We start from the raw sequence: 18,109 nt of genomic DNA, 5'->3' as shown, positions 1-18,109 counted from the left end.
GGAACGGGTGTATACAGGGAAATAAACAAATAAAATATACTTTGAGGTTTTTGTTAACAAAATTATATATATTTAAGGAAATATATGAAATTGTTAAATTATATTTCACTGGGATATTGATTTTTATTGATGCTGTTTATTTTTTTTTAATTAGAATCTCCTTTCGTTTGAAAAATTTTCTTAGTTTTTTTTTTTTTCTGGATATTGAAACAATAATGACGTAGTTAACAATAACATCCTGATGCTGAATATGATATCTTATACCAGAGCTAAAGCTCTTATCGTCTAAGTATTGATTTCAGGATGTAACAGCAACCAAAGGAAATGATTTTGAAGATTACTTTCTGAAGAGGGAATTGCTTATGGGTATATATGAGAAAGGATTTGAAAGGCCTTCACCTATTCAAGAAGAAAGCATCCCTATTGCTCTTACCGGACGTGACATTCTTGCTAGAGCCAAAAACGGGACAGGGAAAACTGCTGCTTTCTGCATTCCAGCATTAGAAAAAATTGATCAAGACAAGAATGTTATCCAAGGTTTCAATTCTTATTTCATAAATTCAACTAAGTATTCGTTGCTATCTGAAGTATCTGATATTGGCCCAACTGTTTTTTAAATTCCTTTTTCTGCAATATTGTTACATTTGCTCATGTAGTATTGCTAAATAACAATGAAGTGTCTTTCTTGTGAATTCTTTTGTTTAATATACTTATGTAGTGCTTCTATTTGTGGGTATTCATGTGACAATTCCTCTCTTTGATTCTCATGTGAGACTGATTTTTTTACCCTGAAATTTGCAGTTGTCATACTAGTTCCCACCCGTGAGTTGGCTCTACAAACATCTCAAGTTTGTAAGGAGCTGGCGAAGCACTTGAAGGTTCAGGTTATGGTTACAACTGGAGGAACAAGCTTAAAAGATGATGTCATGCGTTTGTATCAACCAGTCCACCTAATTGCTGGAACACCTGGTCGAATCCTAGATCTTGCAAAAAAGGGTGTTTGTGTCTTGCAGGACTGTTCAATGCTCATTATGGACGAGGTATGATAAAAGTGATCTGTTTCTATTGATATTTAATTTTGCAAGGTAGATTTTTTGCTGATTCAATTGAGTCCTTAGTTCTGAGCTTATTATCTTTGCTTGTTTTCATGTACCTTCTGCAATCTGTTTTTAGAATGCTTCTCATGGTTAGTGATTTACATCTTGTTGATTTATGAATTATGATAAATTGCCATTTTTGTTTGCCTTGAATGTATGATTGAATAGAACTTTTATGCTTTTGGCTTCCATAACTGGTCTTGCTGCAATGCAATAATTGTTTGAATTAGCTCTTTCTGATGCAGTGTTTGAATTTCTATGTTCTAATTTTTCTTGTCGAAGGCACTATTTTGCTTTGTTATATGCCTTAAATAGACTTAAAGAGGAAAGGACCAAAATGGTTCATCAACTCTTTATGAGGGATCAAAATAGCTCCTAACTATTTTGAGGGGTCCCTCAGCTCCTTAAAATGGGACCATTTTGGTCATGCTGTCAATTGTAAACAGAAAAATTGGATGGGCACAAGGGTATTATCGAAATAAGCAAATAAACACTACAAAACATTCTTCGTACTCTCCGCGTCAAAAACCCAACAACAAAACCCTTTGACCCCCAACGTCCTGCAGCGTAGTAGCCTCCACTGCAGTTTCGCCCCCCAGCGGGAACCGTAGAGTGTTAAGCTTAGCCTCAACCCAGCATCATGCAACGTCGATCGCGTTGATCTCCAGAGTAGTGAGCATGGATCACATCTATCACGCAGTCGATCCCAGCCCGCAGAGTTGATCCCAGCGTCACGCAGCTTCGATCCAGCTTCTTGTAGTGTTAGCTTCGATCACATCAATCATGCAATTGATCCTTAGAGCAGTGAGCGGGGATTGCATTGATCACATAGTTGACCCTGACGAGCACTGAGCGTGGATTTCTATAGTCGACCCCGTATAATGCTAGCTTAAACATTTTTAAAATAGTGAAATATTAAAACTAATAATATTTATAATTTTTTATTAAAGAAAAGTTTAATAAAATTTTTCACAAAAATTATAATCCCTAAAAAATTACATTTATTAAATATTTTAATTAAAAAAAGATCAAATTACCCTCATATTTAACACCATCAACTCTATTATTAGATGGCAGGACCAAAAAGGTCCCATTTGGGGAGTTGAGGGAACAAATTTGTCCCTAAAAAATGTTAAGGACCATTTTAGTCCCTCACAAATAGTCAATGGACCATTTTGATACTTTTCTCTAGACTTAAATATAATTGAAGGCAGCTACCCGTTTAAGATGCATGTGTTGTCAATTGTATGATTGATTATGGTCTTTGTTTTATTAGTTTTACTTAGGTAGCATTTTGCAATGAAATAATTTAGAATTTATTTTCTCTGGAGTCATTTATATAAATGTTTCAAAGTGTCTTCTTCTATAAAAAGGACCCTAGTGTATGCTGTTAATGATGGAATGCGTGGTTTTTGGATTTTGCTAAACCTCTGCACCTTGGTAAACTCCTTTTTCCTGATTCTCTCTCCTCCAGCCTTTATGGGATTTCTCTTTTTCTATTTTCTCTCTCTTCTCTCTCTCTCTCTCTCTCTCTCTCTCTCTCTCTCTCTCACACACACACACACACATTCTATCTTAACCTCTTTCATCCTATTAAACTTTCCTACCAACTTCAGTTTCTGCATTGTTTCAAATAGGGGCATGGCGCAGTGACTAAATTTTTGGTGAGACTACCGATTATCTCTCACTTTTTCTCCTGCACTAGAGCTGAACCGAGTAAATATTCAGTAGTTGTCAGACACAATATATTTGGATGTAATTAAGACAAATGAATGAGAGTGATAATGACATCCAATCATTCTCTCTCCCATTTTTCTTTCTCTTGTTACTCGATTAATGACATTTACCAACATCTTTCTTTCCTCCTTTTTACATTTTCCTTTCTAGAACTCTGCTATTAAAGACCAATAGGGGGCTCTTAGCAGATACTCCCGTACTTGTCCTCTTGACTTTTCCATTGGTCCCCAATTACTTGCCATTTCAGATAGAACGAAGGGATGGCTAATTGGCAGCACTCCCCCCATTGGGCATCTATTTTTATAGATCATGGGAGACCGATGAGACCACAAGCACAGATCCTATAGCTGGAGTGATAAGGGGACCCGAGAACCATAGGGGTGTTATCATGTCAAGCTTAGACATTTGGTGAAATGTCTAGTGGATCAATTTTTATCATAAACAATAGTTTTTGATCTATTCCATCCTTTTCTTAAAATATAGGTGTAAGTATTATTTTGAACATGTCTCAACGATTTGACCATTGTTTGCCCGACAATTAAGGTTTTCAAGTTGCCGTGAATAAGAAAAAAGTATGTTTTGGGCCTGTTCATCACTTTTTTTAATACCTGAAGTCCCTAAGTATTGCTTCATAGCTCAACAACTTGGCCATATTTTAGTCGAAATTAGTGTTATCCATATATGTCTTGAATAGGACTTCAATGGCATCTCCTGTTCGGTGCATGTATTTGCGTACTTAGGACCACATCCTTATCTAATAGCTTGTGCCCACTTCTTACAGGCAGACAAGCTTCTGTCTCCAGAATTCCAGCCCTCAATTGAGCAGCTAATTCATTTTCTTCCTGAAAATAGACAGATATTACTGTTTTCGGCTACTTTTCCTGTGACAGTCAAGGACTTCAAAGACCGATATCTGCGAAAGCCTTACATAATTAACCTTATGGATGAGCTCACTCTCAAGGGAATAACACAATATTACGCTTTTGTAGAAGAAAGGCAGAAGGTCCACTGCTTGAATACTCTTTTCTCAAAGGTTTGATTTTACATGAACTTATTGCTCTTTATGGATGGCAATACTCGTGAGATTGATGAACGTGGTTTCTCTTGGCAGCTTCAAATCAACCAGTCTATTATATTTTGCAACTCTGTTAACCGTGTAGAATTATTGGCTAAGAAAATTACTGAGCTTGGTTTTTCATGCTTCTACATTCATGCTAAAATGTTGCAAGACCATCGGAATCGTGTATTCCATGACTTCCGTAATGGTGCATGCAGAAATCTTGTCTGTACAGGTATAACTTCATAATCTTTCAACTATATTTGATAATCACACTTTTCTCTCAACAATTTTCAGTTATGAAAACTGATTTAGTGACAATTACTTTACATTTCCTTACATTATAATGATATTTTCTTAATTTCTCATTTCCACTTCAAAGCTAGTTAATTTCTACTTTCATCAATTTTTTTGCTACAAGGCACTTTATCAGCTTTGATTGGAAATGTGAAAAATCCAAAGCAATGGATTGTCATAATGATTTGAAGAAGAACAAACATTATTTTTTATTTAAAACAAATGAAAATGAGGAATATCCAAAGAAATTAAATAAGGTTTTTATGTTGGAATGATTAATGATAGAAATATGTTGAGATGGTAGTGGTTAGAGAGTTGAAAGATAAAATTGTTTGGATGAATAAGATTGATAGGATAGTTGCTGTTAACATGATTATTTGTGAGGCTCAATGCTTTAAAAGGCAATAACATATTGCAAAATGTTTTACCCGTCGAAGGCTTGGCATAATCTTTGAGGGATAGGATGTAAACTCATACGAATTATATTTTTATGCCCTATAATAAAAAAATTAAAAACAAAATAAAATATTTGATTCCATAACATATGATTCATAAAAATTTTGAAGCATAATTGACGCATCATACAAAATCAAATCAAATTAGTTGTTAAAATAAAGCAAGACAACTTGCACTCATCAAGACATAAGTGTTGAAGTCTTCTTCTCTATTTGATATGCTATTAGAAAAATTAATTTTTTAATTTGAGAATTTACTTAAATTGAAAGGTTGTTTTATAACTGAGCAATGCTATATAATTAATAATTCAAAGTTAATTTAGGTAAACTTATATCAAGGTGCGTTTGAATCACCAATTGGGCGTAGATGTGCCCTATGTGCGGTGGATGAAATCTTGACATATATACCCTATAGTTCAAATGTTTTCGAAGAATATCTTAAGTTTTTTTTTTTTGTTTTGCCTCACCTTGAGGCGTTCGTTTAGCCTAGTCCCAAAAATGCCTTTCAGGACATTGGCTAGGTTATTATAAATATAATTAGTGTTTATACTCTTTAAATTGTATTAGAAAATAATTTGATAAGAGATAGATGAACTATTACAATGTTTATCTGAGGAAAAAAGCTATCTATTGGGGGCCATTTAAATGGTCAAATATATTATAGTAAGATAGGCTATGGAATAATTTATGGTGATTGTGGAATATGAGATTAAATGCAATGAAAGAAGCTATATTTGACTAATATTGGGTTATGATCTTGTAATAACTAGCATATACTTTAAAACTAATAATGGTTAATTGTTTTAAAAAATGGAGCAGTGGAATCATGGATAATCTTCTTTTTTACTTAGAAGACAATTTTTTGTGAAGCTTGAATGGTGATTCTTGTGGAGAATTTTACTATATGAGTTAATTTAGTAGTTATGGATCTATATTCTAAGAGTATGAATAAAATGATGTGATTACTTTCAAAATTAAGAACACTTGATTACTTTCAAAATTGGAGCTATGAAATTATGGATAGTCTTATTTTTGCTCTAAAGATATATTTTTTTTTGTGAAGCTTGAATGGTGATTCTTGTGGAGAATTTAACTACATAATTTCATGGGATGGTTATAAATCAATATTTTAAGACTATAAAGAAAATGAGCAAAAAGAACAATTCTTCTAGAATTAAATGGTGAAATTTATTCTTACATGTGAGGTTGCTAAGAAAGCAAATTGGATTTTTTTTTTATAATTTGAGCCAGATTAGTATAGCATAAGGCTAGTTCCATTAAAATGTTCCTATAAGAGTTTTAGGAGTGTTTAGATATGAATTTTATATCAGCATGGAGACTTGCTAGTGGAGTGAGGAGGTACAAAAAATTATTTAGGAAAGAAGTGTGCGTTTAAAGAGCGGTAAAAGTTTAAGTTGTTGCCTTGTTGGAACACAAAGATCAAATATCAAGCAAATACATAATCATGAAGATTAAATGCGCAAGACTCAAATAAATTTTGTGACATAGTCAAAATCAAACATGCAGACATTGAGGGTTGGATGTACATTCCCAATTTGCATGGTCAACATCCAAAAATCAATAATGTGATGATTGAGATTAAGCAAGGCAAGCTTCAATCAAGATGCAATTGCACATGCTTACCCCTCCCTTGTTTGGAATGAACATATCCTTCATTGTAGAGCACTCCACCTTTCATACAAAGTAAGGCTTGGACATACCTTTTCATGTTGAGAACTACATAATGGAATGAAGTCCACTCTCTTTCTAAATCAAGCATGCCAAATTTTACCTTGCTTACAGTGTCACCAATTTTCTTTTATTGTCATGTTCGCTCCTTACATGTTATTAATTCATGTGATATATTTTAATTAGCTTAAAATCTTCCTTGTAAGCTGGGGCCATGCACTCTGCTCCCTTTAGGCTTGAATTTTGTTCATATAAACAGGAGTCATGTAAGAGTGTTTTATTTATGAAGTAATAAAATTATTTGTGCTTATGTATGAGTGCTTTAAAGTTCAGTTTTGGTGATCTTTTCCTTAAAAGTATATTTGATGATGTTCTCCAACTTTGAAGTAATTTGGTGAAGTTTTAAAACCCTCATCATTATCTTATAGTTCTTCGATGAAAATACAGATTACAGTTAATGATTGTCATCTCCGCTTATTATTATTTCCATTGCATTCCACGTGCCCCTATTTTGCAATCTCTCGATCAAACTTGTATTATAGGTTTAGGATGACTAAATAACCTTCACTCCGCTCTAATTAGTCACCTTACAACCCCACATAATCATCTCTCAGTCAAAATACATAAAATCCACCAAGAAGCCACCTGTCACTCTTAAACCTTCATCCTCCTAATACAAGAGAATGAGCCTCTATATATAGGCCTCAAGAGAAATTAAAAGTCACATTTGCCCCTTGGGCTTACATAAGACAAGAGGGTAAAAAAGGAAAATTGTGTAACTAAATTAAAATACACTTAGTAAACGAAAATAAAACAAAGTGATCTCGGTCGTCGATCTTTAGCTCCTCCTCGGACAAGCATGGACGGTTGGTTGTCCGCATCAGAGGAAGTGCTCTCTCTTTAGGGTGAACCCTAGTGTTGAGAATTGGTTAATCAAACAAGATAATTTGATCTGACGACCCACATAAGAAAGAGATTCAAAGCCATTCAAGCTCTTAGTAAACTTGTGATTCAACATGGATTTTACATCTTGGAAACATTTCAATCTTGGAGTAGCTTTATAACAGTGGAAGTAGACAATAAAAGTTATTAATAGTTTAATACCGCAAGGACCAATGCATGTAAAGAAGACTTTCAAACAACGAGTGTCTTTTTGTTTCTATCTATTTTGAAGGTTGGTTTCCTATATCTTTTCCATTATTTATTTCCTTTCAGCATGTCAATCATTTTTGTTTTGGCAGCGGGGAGGGGTTTGGGCATTTAGTATTTGGCCCACTTATATTTACAAATAAAATATAGGCTTCGTTTGGGATGGCTATCTTCTTGCTTTCTAAAACAGCTTTACAGTACAAAAATTTCATGAATTTGAAAATTTTGTACTAAAAAGCCGTTTTAAATAACAGTATGAAAGCTGTCCCAAACGAAGCCATAGTCTGCCTAACTGGTTTTCTATTAAATTTTTATTTATTGTAAATTACTTGTTCTTTTTATTGTGTTGCTTTGTTGTAGGCAGCAACTTTTTAATTGGAATATGGAAAATATATGTTGTCCATCGTTTGGACCGCTATCTTGCCGCTTTTTAAAGCGGTTTTTTAGTACAAAAGTTAAATTTTTTGTACTTCGAAAGCCGTTTTAAGAAGCATGAAGAAAGCCGTCTCAAACAAAACCTTAGTCTCGTGTACTGATATGACTAGTTTCTTCTTCCTTCAGATCTATTTACAAGGGGAATTGATATTCAAGCAGTTAATGTTGTCATTAATTTTGATTTTCCAAAGAACTCGGAAACATATCTACATAGGGTATGTTTCTTTTCTTGAAGGAATTTTGTTGCGTGTTTTATTTATACTAACATACTGGTCATCTTCCATAATAATTTCTTATTATTTTAGGTTGGTCGCTCAGGAAGGTTTGGCCACCTTGGTTTAGCTGTCAATCTGATCACCTATGAAGACCGTTTCAACCTGTAAGATACCTCATTATAGATATGTTTATATTCATTCTCTCCTTTATTTATAGCAGAATATTTTTTATTCAATTGCAGTTATAGGATTGAACAAGAGCTTGGGACTGAAATAAAGCAGATTCCTTCACAAATAGATCAAGCTATATACTGCAGTTGATGGATTGTGGATTGTACATACTTGCCTTTGGTCAAAAACTGTATTTGTAAATACCAGTTTATGGTAAGTTGCTTAATTATGTTTGACGTCTGCCTTCTTTACCAAGTTCTTTCCTTTACTCCGAAGGATTTAGACTTTCATCAAATTACTGTTTCTGCATAGTTGCTGTTGGATATTCCTTTTCTGCAGTGTAGAGCTTTGAACTTCATATCAGGTTAGTTTGGATGCATGGTGTGTTAGGATGTGGAAATATTAGGGTCAAGTTGAGCTTAATATGCTAATAAATAAGCGCTCATCAACCCAAAAGCATAAGGGCTTGTGTGGACACCTTTGAATATGGCTTCCTCCAGGCTGGCCCAATAGGGGCCGGCTGCTCCTATTGAATTAGTCCCTAGTTGACCGGTTTACTACTACAGCCGCCAGTCCAAGGAAGGGAGAGAGAAGGGCCGACTGCTTCTATAGGGCCCACATCTTGATTATATATTGCTTTGGAGGGAAATATTTGAATTATGGGCTCTTTAGGAATTTTGTATTTCTCCTTTGGCTTTAATTAGTTGCTACTTGCTAATGTTTGAATTAGGGTTTCATCTTGAATTTGAATATGAAATTTGAGATATCTAGTGTGCTTGGGCTCTAGTCTCTCAACTAGAGATTTGGAGAGTCGTTTCTTCCTCTCGAATTGAAGAAACGTGTATCTTTTGTTGTTTTTCTGTATCCGTTAGTGGAATCCTTCATTTTTCTCTTAGATTTTCTTAATTTTCTCAAGATTGCTGCTATCAAGTTGTTGTTTTCTTCTGAAAACAGCATTTTTTTCTGCTTTTGGGTACGTTTTTTCTATCAGACGACTAACTGCAAAACCCTGGCCTCTATCATGCACCGGTCACTGCCGCCGTTGCTGGCCTTTGACCACCATTATCATCTTCATTCAATTAAAAAAAGTAACAAAAATATAATGAAAATTCAGAATACCAAATTTGTTTTTATTTATATCAAACACAAATAAAACAAAATAAAAAATCTCATGTGGATTAAAACTTGGTCCTCCCTTGCATTGTTGTGTCTAGCATATTTTCTTTTCTATAGTGAAATCTGTATGGCTCATTATTGCTTTTGCTTCTGACATGCAGGATTTGGTCTATTAACTTAAAGTTTCCATGGATGAGTCAATTCATTGAGGGAGTTTCATGCCTGGCTCATATCAAAATTTAGTTTATTATGATTATTATGCTGTGGGACTTAGCTTTTCACGTATTTGGTACTGTATCTTCTCTTCAGAAGATCTAAACTTTACTTTTTCTGCAATCCCTTCCCAGTTACTTTCTCTTAAGCTGTCCTTGCAGTTTTTGAACGTAATGTAGGTGACAGATGTGTGTGATATCATGCCTTCTATTTTAAACTGTTTTCAGAGCTTGTTATGGGATATTTTCTACTTGTGCATGGAATTTGCGTCCTTCTATTCCAAGTTGTCTTCACTTGTTATTATCAAATCATGAACATTTGTTAAGATCGAATTATTGGCTGAAGATTAGTATTCAGTTTTTTTGGTTTGTCAAATCAGGAGTTCTGTTAGGATTTCCTTATTTTATCTCCAAAAAGATTGCGATGAAAGGTTGCTGTCAACTGCAAGGAAAAATTGTTCTGTGCGGATGTCGAACTTCGTTCAAAGATCAATCAGAATGTGCCATGTAACTCCTCCGCTCGGTACCGTGGTTCGGTACCGCTGACGTGATTGCACCTGATTTACCTCCGGATGCAGAGATGCGTCCGGCGTCCGCACAGAAGAATTTCTCCAACTGCAAGAGGTTTATATGGTGAGGCAATTTATTTGATCTATCGTAATTGTTATTAGCATTATTTTAGGGCATGTTTGTCATCATTAAATGTTTTTTTTTTAATGTGGATAAAATGTGTGAAATGTTTTTGTTTTTAAGCTCTCGAAAATTTCTTTTTTAGGTACTTCTCATTCTTTTCAAAATGTGAACCCCCTTCCAATCTTCTATATGCAAAGGGATGGAATCAGCCATAATTTTTAGGGAGATAAACTTATAACTTTTGGCAGATATGTCAGGGACTCAAGGGGGCAGCGCCTCTGGCGTGGTTCGATTTCTACACAATTTGTTTATTATGTTGGGGGTAATTGCTTAAAAATCATAGTATTTTAAAACGTTTAGAGAGGCAATTGCTTAAAAATACTTTTAATAAAGACTAAAAAAATAGGAGGGGGATAGATTAACTAAAGAATAGTATAATAATAAGTTTTTTTTGTAACGTTATCTGGAGATCAATTAGAATATGTCATGTCAGTGGCATCGAGCTATGGTATCGAGCATAGTGGTGATATAGCGCATTTTGGCTAGCCTTGTGCTTGCCAACAGACTGTAGTCAATATATCAAATATTTTTATTGCTGGGTGCAAAAGATTAATGTTTTTAGAAATAATTATGCACATAGGCTGTGACTGTTGTTAGCAATATCTTTATCATCATCATCAGACATCGATGCCCCACCCACTATCGCTTAAATAGTTAAATCTTTTATTTTGTATTATAAAAAAAAGAAAAGCATATGTTTGATTTAAATATATTTTATTTTATTCTCATAAAGTAATTCAGAAGATCCCTTGAGATTTTGTTTGGCTCAACATTCTTACTGTGTTTTAAGTAATTTTGTAGGCTTAGTTTGGGGGCAAAATTATTGCTTCTTAAATTATTTTTTTAGTATAAAAATTAATTTTTTACTAGAAAATTATTTTAAGAAACACTACTAAATTTTTTTAAATGTTATAATATATAATTTTAGGCACTTTTTTAATGTGATTAAATGCAATATCTATTACATTTAGGCTTTGTTTGAGTCAGCTTTCTAGCTATTTTCTAAAACAACTTTTATGTATAAAAATTTTTAGTTTAAAAATTTTTTTAATAAAAAATTGTTTTAAAAAACAATAAAAAAACTGTTCAAAATGAAGCCTTAATTATATTATTATCACAATATTACAATTAAAATATTGCTAAATAATCACCTTTAATCCCAAATACTAAATCACAACATCAATAGCAACACTTAAATAAATATAAATAAAAATAATAATAAAATTGTGACTACAATACTTTATTTCTTGATCATAAGTTTAAAAAGAAATGTGACTAATAATGAAATATTTAGTCACATGATTTGAAAAAAAAAAACATTATTAAAACTCAAAATTATATTACTGTAAATATTAAAACATTCCACTCTCAAATAATAATAATCTTTTCTTCTCCACTTTCATTTCCTCTCTCATCTTCACAGCTGATCAATAAATAAAATCATAGCTCATATCAATGTCACCTATCATCTCTCCCAACATATCCAGCGATTGCATCTCCTCAAATAAGCCATTGTCATCAAACTCTTCTCTTCCTCCCATGTCTTGAGGACTTAGCCATTCTTCAAATAAAACCTTAGGGAAAGAGCTTTTGAAGCTTCCATTATCATTGATGCTGCAAGCTGAAGATGTGGAGATTTGGTTGATCGATTCCAATTGAAAGTTTTCAGAATTGAAGGTCTGATTCATGGAAGTATTGATCAGCTCTTTTGACGAAATTATGGTATTTTGATGATTTAATTGTAAGACTTTTTTCTTGAGGTATGAGTTCCAGTAGTTCTTGATCTCGTTATCAGTTCTTCCAGGCAGATGAGCTGCGATCCGAGACCACCTGTGAGATGGAAGATTTGTTAGTAAGAAATCTTGAAACTATTTTATTATTTGGAAATTTAAAAATAATTTTTTAAAAATATAAAATAATTAATTTTAACATTGGTTTGGTATAAAATAAAATAAAAATTAATATTGGCTTTAAGGTCTACGTACACTTTCTTAAACTTGTCTATCAAATATAATTATTTTTATTATAAATATAACATAAGTAAAAATCAAATTATATATTTTAATTACATTACTAATACATATTCTTCTATTTTTATAATATAATTAAATTATTTATGATTTTTTTTTTGGAAAACAGTAATGATTTTAGTTTAAAAAATATTATATATTTTTATCCTAATAATGTAATTTGAATCAAAATGTAATAACTGATATTTTTAACAAAAAGTCTCTATTTATATAAAATACAATAGGATTATATATTATTATTTTTTATCACAACATGCTGAACTTTTTTTTGGCCATTTTTTAATTATTAGAGTAATATATATGTTAAATTATACCAATAGACCAATATGCTAATTTTTTTATTTCATGCAAGAAAAATAACCTAGAGATGTAATTTGAAAAAGTCTAACATGTTTAAAATTACATATGCTAATAATAATAATAAAAATAATACCTAGAGTAATATTATTTTTTAAATGGCCTACAAAGTCTTAACATAATAAATATTTTATATCTCATAATTAATTTTGTATTTCATATTAAAACAAAATAATACCTAAAGATGCATTTTGAAAAAGCCTAAAATGCATGTTTGAAATTAGAGATGCTAATAACAAAATATAATACCTAGAGATATGAAATAGATAGAGTAATAATCATAAATATTTTATCTTTCATAATTTATTTTAAAAAATTAATTAACTAATAATACTACTATGTTAAATTTGTCAATTACATATGAGTTATATATCTATTTATTAGAAAAAAAAAAGATAATGTATAAATGAGATTAAGGCTTCGTTTGGGACAGCGTTCTTAATGCTTTCTAAAACTATTTTTTAGTTAAAATTTTTTTAAAAACTTTTGTAAAAAAAAATTATTTTAAAAAAGCAATAAAAAATTATTCCAAACAAAACTTAAATATAGAGCTTTTAATATACATTTGGGCCCGCCCTTATTATATTTATTTGTTTCATTGATATTATATCATTCTCACTGCACTATCATCTCTTTGTGATGATGACCTTATCCAAAATTTCCTTCTTCTTTTGCCTCTTCAAGGTTTTATTTTATGCAGTACTTTAAATGAGTCAAATTTTAATGATTTTTTGTATTATTTGGCTCAATTCATTAAACAAATAAGTTAAAGAACTTTTAATATGTTTGTTTAATTTATTTATCAAGTATTCATAAATAAATAAATAATTTTCTTAAACTAATTATTCAAAAGTTATATATAGTTGAGAGCCACTAATTATTTTTTAATGATTTAGTAAAAAAATAGATGTAATGGACCTCTTTCAACATCAGGATTAAATAATTTTAGTCCTAACAGATTAATTTAATACATTTTAAGCTTTATTTTACTATATTTATATTCTATTCTACCTACTATGCATTGACATTGAAAGCTAATGGCTCCCACTTAGAGCTTTGGAATTCTTTTATTCATTAATTTAATTTTTCTGTCTTATGAAGCTGAGGAGACATTATTGGAATTTTTTGTTGGAAAGTACAATACTTCTTTTAAAGAATTAAAATCAGTGCATTTACTACTAAAACTCTCAATTTAAGTTGTTCATTAGTGTATCATTTGAAAAAAAAAAGAGGCATAGCTTCTTAATTAATCTTCAATATTATTATAAGAATGTGAGCCTATTCTATTGAATCTTATAAAGTGGTCATTTTCATAAGTTGGCATTAATCTAAAAGGAAAGGAATTTTTTTATTAAATTTTATGAAATACATTAATTAAATTCATGTTATTTATGAAAAAATCCTCCCAATGTGAGGCTGCAGGCGAAATGTACTGAGATCGATGAACAACGGAATTTGTGTCTATTCATGTTTGAGGTCGTTTATTATCAGCTTGTTCAAGCTCTATTCCTTGAAAAAAATTATATATGCAGTGTTGATTTCTAGTATAATTGATATTTTCAAAGAGACTCTACATTACGTTCATACTATTTCATAATTTCGTAGTAATAATTAATCGGGTTAAATTTCATAGTTGTAAGATAGATATTATGATGCTACACCAATAATATTAAAATTATAACAATATTTAAAATATCTCTCCAATAAAATCCCTATTTTCAAATGAAAATATATCAAAAATTGAAGCCCTTACTTGTTGCCTAACTTTGCATGCAAGCTCATTATTATCTCTTCTTCCTCTGATGTAAATATCCCTCTCTTCAGCCCCGGCCTCAGATAATTTATCCATCTAAGCCTGCAACTCTTCCCATTCCTTTGCAATCCTATCAAATAAACAAATACAACAAATTACAAAAAAAATCATAAAAATAAATTTTATGTAATATATATACATTTATATTTTTCATGAAGGCAAAGCATAAGAGGAGAAATGAACTCACCAGCTTTTGCAGGAATGGAGCTCCAGCATCCATGGCCATATTGCAGTATATAATCCTTCAGCTTCTGATCTTCTTCAGGCGACCATAGCCCTTTCCTGTAATTCACCTTCTGCTTCTCACATGTCCTCAGCCTCATTTCGCAGTACTGAAATGTTTATAAGAAATATTGAACGGTATGATCTCTGCGTCTTTGCAGAAAGCCAAAAAGTCTGCCTTTTGATGGGGAGAGGCAATCCAAAGCTTGGGGATGCTTATAAAGAAAGAAGTTTAACCTATCTGCATTAGGTAACAATTGTGTCATTTCTTTATTTGATATTTTTATATCAATATATTTTTTAGTTAAATTTTCGGGCACCGGATTTGAGGTTCAAAGTTTTCTATTATGATAAAATTATTAGGTCGGACAGTTAATCAGGAGACTGTACAGCCTCTTGATTGACTGTTCGCACCGAATAATTTCATCACATCTTGAGCTCTAATCTCTATCTCACAATGTGTTTATTTCTTCATGTCTTAGTCATTGCTAGCTTAACATCCTTTTCAATATTTCCAACTAAAAAGCTAATAAAATCATGTTTTTCATTTTAATTATTGATCTTGCTTTCAAATCTCTTCTAAATAATTAAAAATAATAATTTCTTCATAAAGTAAAGGGAATTTGAAAATAATGATGGCTTGAGTATAATTAATGGTGATAAAGACAGTTGACATTCGAAATTCTCCTTCGACCAATTCAAAAAATCTTCTTGTTTATTTATTGTATAAGAAATTTGATTGATTAAAAGACTAATAAATTCAATGATTTATTAGTCTTTTTGTTACAGCTTTATTGTTCAAATTTTTTTAATATTGATGAAGAGAATAAGGGTCTCTTTAGTTTTTTTTTGTTGCTTTACTTTTCAGACAGTAATTATAATTTTGTTTGGCTATTGTTTTCTTGTTACTTTCAAAATATTTTTAAGAAATTTCTAACCGTAAAATTGCTTTTTATAACAAGAGTAGCTAAGTTATTTTCTTCACAATAACTTGACAATCAACATTATAAAAATTACAGGTGTTCCAAACAGACCCTAAAGGCACTCATTGTCCTCTCTAAGGGTCTGTTTGGAATAACTGCAATATTTTATAAAGTTGTTGTCAAGCTGATGGGAAGAAATTAACGTCCCTATTATGGTAGCAAAAAGCAGCTTTCCAAAATAGAAATTTTTTGAAATACGGTAAGGAAACAATAAGAAGATAGAAGTGAAAGAAAATTGTGACTACTGTTTGAAAAACAAAGTAATCAGAAAACTGTCCCAAATAAATCTTAAATTTATTGATTTTTGTTATTTTTTACAGACTTATTATAATATAAGGAAGAGTTCAAAGTAAGACATAAAACATAATTAAATTTTAAAAATAAAAAAGGCATGTGTGGAACTATATCAGATTCATAAAAATTTGTTGCCTAAAGTTTGAATGGTCAAACGATCAAATCTAGAGTTGGTTAGAGTATAATTAAAAAATTATTCAAAATTATTTTTATCCCTATCTCAATTTGAATCAAGAACAAATTTTCATTAATTTGAGCCTAATTTGTTAAATTAAATTCAATTTGAGCAAAAAAAAATTAATATTTTTATTGAGTGTTGGGAGAAGTTCTAATTATTTATAAATAGACATATAATGTCCTATATATGCCCTCATAAATATATACATATAATGTTGGCTCATTTAAGCTCAATTCGGGCTATGTTAAGCTCATCGACTCTTAAATTTCAAACCAAATTTTATTTAAGCCAAAAAAAAATAAAAATCTAATGTTTAACAATTTTCATTAAATTAGTAGTCTATTAGAAATATAGTTAAATACTATCCTCTTAACTTATATATTGAATTCTTTATTATTATTTTTATTCAACACTCCTTTTTCCATATCTTAAAGACATTTTTATTTCTTAAACTTTGAATTTTTAAATAATTAATTGAAGTATTTTTATAAATATTAATGGGATAATTATGTGACTACTTATCTTATATATTTCTCATAATTAATAAATTATTTGTGATATATTTTTAATCTTAAAAAGACAACTTTTTTTTTGTAGGGAATGCCTATTTTATACAAACTATTGAAATTTAAGGACTTTCCCTCATGTTTATCTGTATAAAATTGATTTTGTGAAAATTTGACTTGATAAATAACTTTGACTGAAATTTTTTATTTTGGGTCAACCTGTACAGGTTCCAAATCGTGTTGGGTCAACACTTGAGAGGATTAGAAAAATCGGTTTAATTTGGGTCAAACCATAAATCAGCACTTAATGAAGGATTATTTCTTATCTTAATAAAACTCATATTTAATCTTTTTTTTTTCTTATTGAATGTTGCTTATTTTATTTCAGATTGTTATATAGTAATTTCACATAACCAAACTTAGATTAAATTCAGCTCTTTAAAACTAATTAACACCCTTAATTTTGGGATTAAGCAAATAATTAAAAAATTAATGTTACTAATGCATTAATTTTGTTAATCATGTAGTTTTTAATACATTCCTTGTAGATACAAGTACTATTTTTTTTTTCAAAGGAATATTATGCCTTAGCATTCTTATTCTTTTAATGAAATCTCGAAATTAAAAAAAAAAATTATTGGAAGAGAAAGTAGGGTCAATTTTAAATATAGAGGTTTTGAGGTGATCTGATGAAATTTTCTTAATGATATTATTAGGAGATCGTCTGACGACCTTTTTAGAAGAAGTCCTATTTCGAGCATTTCATTTTCATCGCACTCATATTCCAGCTTATTTCAATTATTAATATTTTGAATTTTGATTACTCCCCTGAACACCGCTCTTATATGATTGATTTTTTTGGCAATTGGGAGGTTCGAGCTCAAATATATGGGAAGGAACGAATTCCATCAACCAATGAATTGTAGCTCGATCCTCGATTGATTCACAATGACGGACCTAATAATTTTTTTCTAAATTGAGACACATAAATTACATTTAATGTTTAAGGGGGCACAAATTAGTAATGTATTATAAAAAAATATCAAATAATAAAGGCTTATTAATCTATCTTCAAATTTTGTATTCATATTTTTTGTTTGCTTCATGAGCATATACTCCTTATTGTATTTATGATTACGTATGAGTCTTACATCATTCATATTCTTAATCTGATTTTTTTTTTCATAAGAAGAACAAAAGGTTAATGCTATTAGTAAATAATACAACTAACCCTTTTTTTAAGCTAAGTTAAAAAATTTTGTTAGGAACAATTGGTGCTATGAGATGACTAACCTATTTGATTTGACATTTTTTATTTACAATTGGATATAAAAGTAAATTAAGTTTTGTCTACACCAAGGCTTCTTTTCTAAATTATTGACAATTGATGGTATCTATATTAG

The 18,109-nt window shown here is 30.8% G+C and overlaps 2 protein-coding genes across 3 annotated transcripts in view; one reads left to right on the top strand and one right to left on the bottom strand.

Moving 5' to 3' along the window:
* The window catches only part of LOC110104304 (DEAD-box ATP-dependent RNA helicase 8-like), a 28,599-nt gene extending 18,622 nt beyond the window's left edge, over positions 1–9,977 (top strand). For both annotated transcript variants that reach the window (XM_020833348.2, XM_020833347.2), the window contains exons 4-11: positions 303–537; positions 802–1,040; positions 3,616–3,867; positions 3,946–4,126; positions 8,043–8,131; positions 8,222–8,295; positions 8,374–8,515; positions 9,580–9,977. In XM_020833348.2, coding sequence (XP_020689007.1) covers positions 303–537; positions 802–1,040; positions 3,616–3,867; positions 3,946–4,126; positions 8,043–8,131; positions 8,222–8,295; positions 8,374–8,452 — 1,149 coding nt within the window. In that variant the 3' untranslated portion in view covers positions 8,453–8,515; positions 9,580–9,977. The remainder of the gene's footprint in view (positions 1–302; positions 538–801; positions 1,041–3,615; positions 3,868–3,945; positions 4,127–8,042; positions 8,132–8,221; positions 8,296–8,373; positions 8,516–9,579) is intronic.
* A 1,773-nt stretch (positions 9,978–11,750) lies between these two features.
* On the bottom strand, positions 11,751–14,846 carry LOC110104286 (transcription factor LAF1-like). The gene is made up of 3 exons (XM_020833314.1): positions 14,711–14,846; positions 14,464–14,593; positions 11,751–12,153 (listed from the first exon to the last, which is right to left on the bottom strand). The coding sequence occupies exons 1-3, from the start codon at positions 14,844–14,846 to the stop codon at positions 11,751–11,753; spliced, it is 669 nt and encodes a 222-aa protein (XP_020688973.1).
* Positions 14,847–18,109: the final 3,263 nt, after the last annotated feature.

Source organism: Dendrobium catenatum, unplaced genomic scaffold (assembly GCF_001605985.2).
Source record: "Dendrobium catenatum unplaced genomic scaffold, ASM160598v2 fragScaff_scaffold_1593, whole genome shotgun sequence".
NCBI classification, from domain to species: Eukaryota; Viridiplantae; Streptophyta; class Magnoliopsida; order Asparagales; family Orchidaceae; genus Dendrobium; species Dendrobium catenatum.
This window is presented reverse-complemented; position numbering and strand designations above follow the sequence as displayed.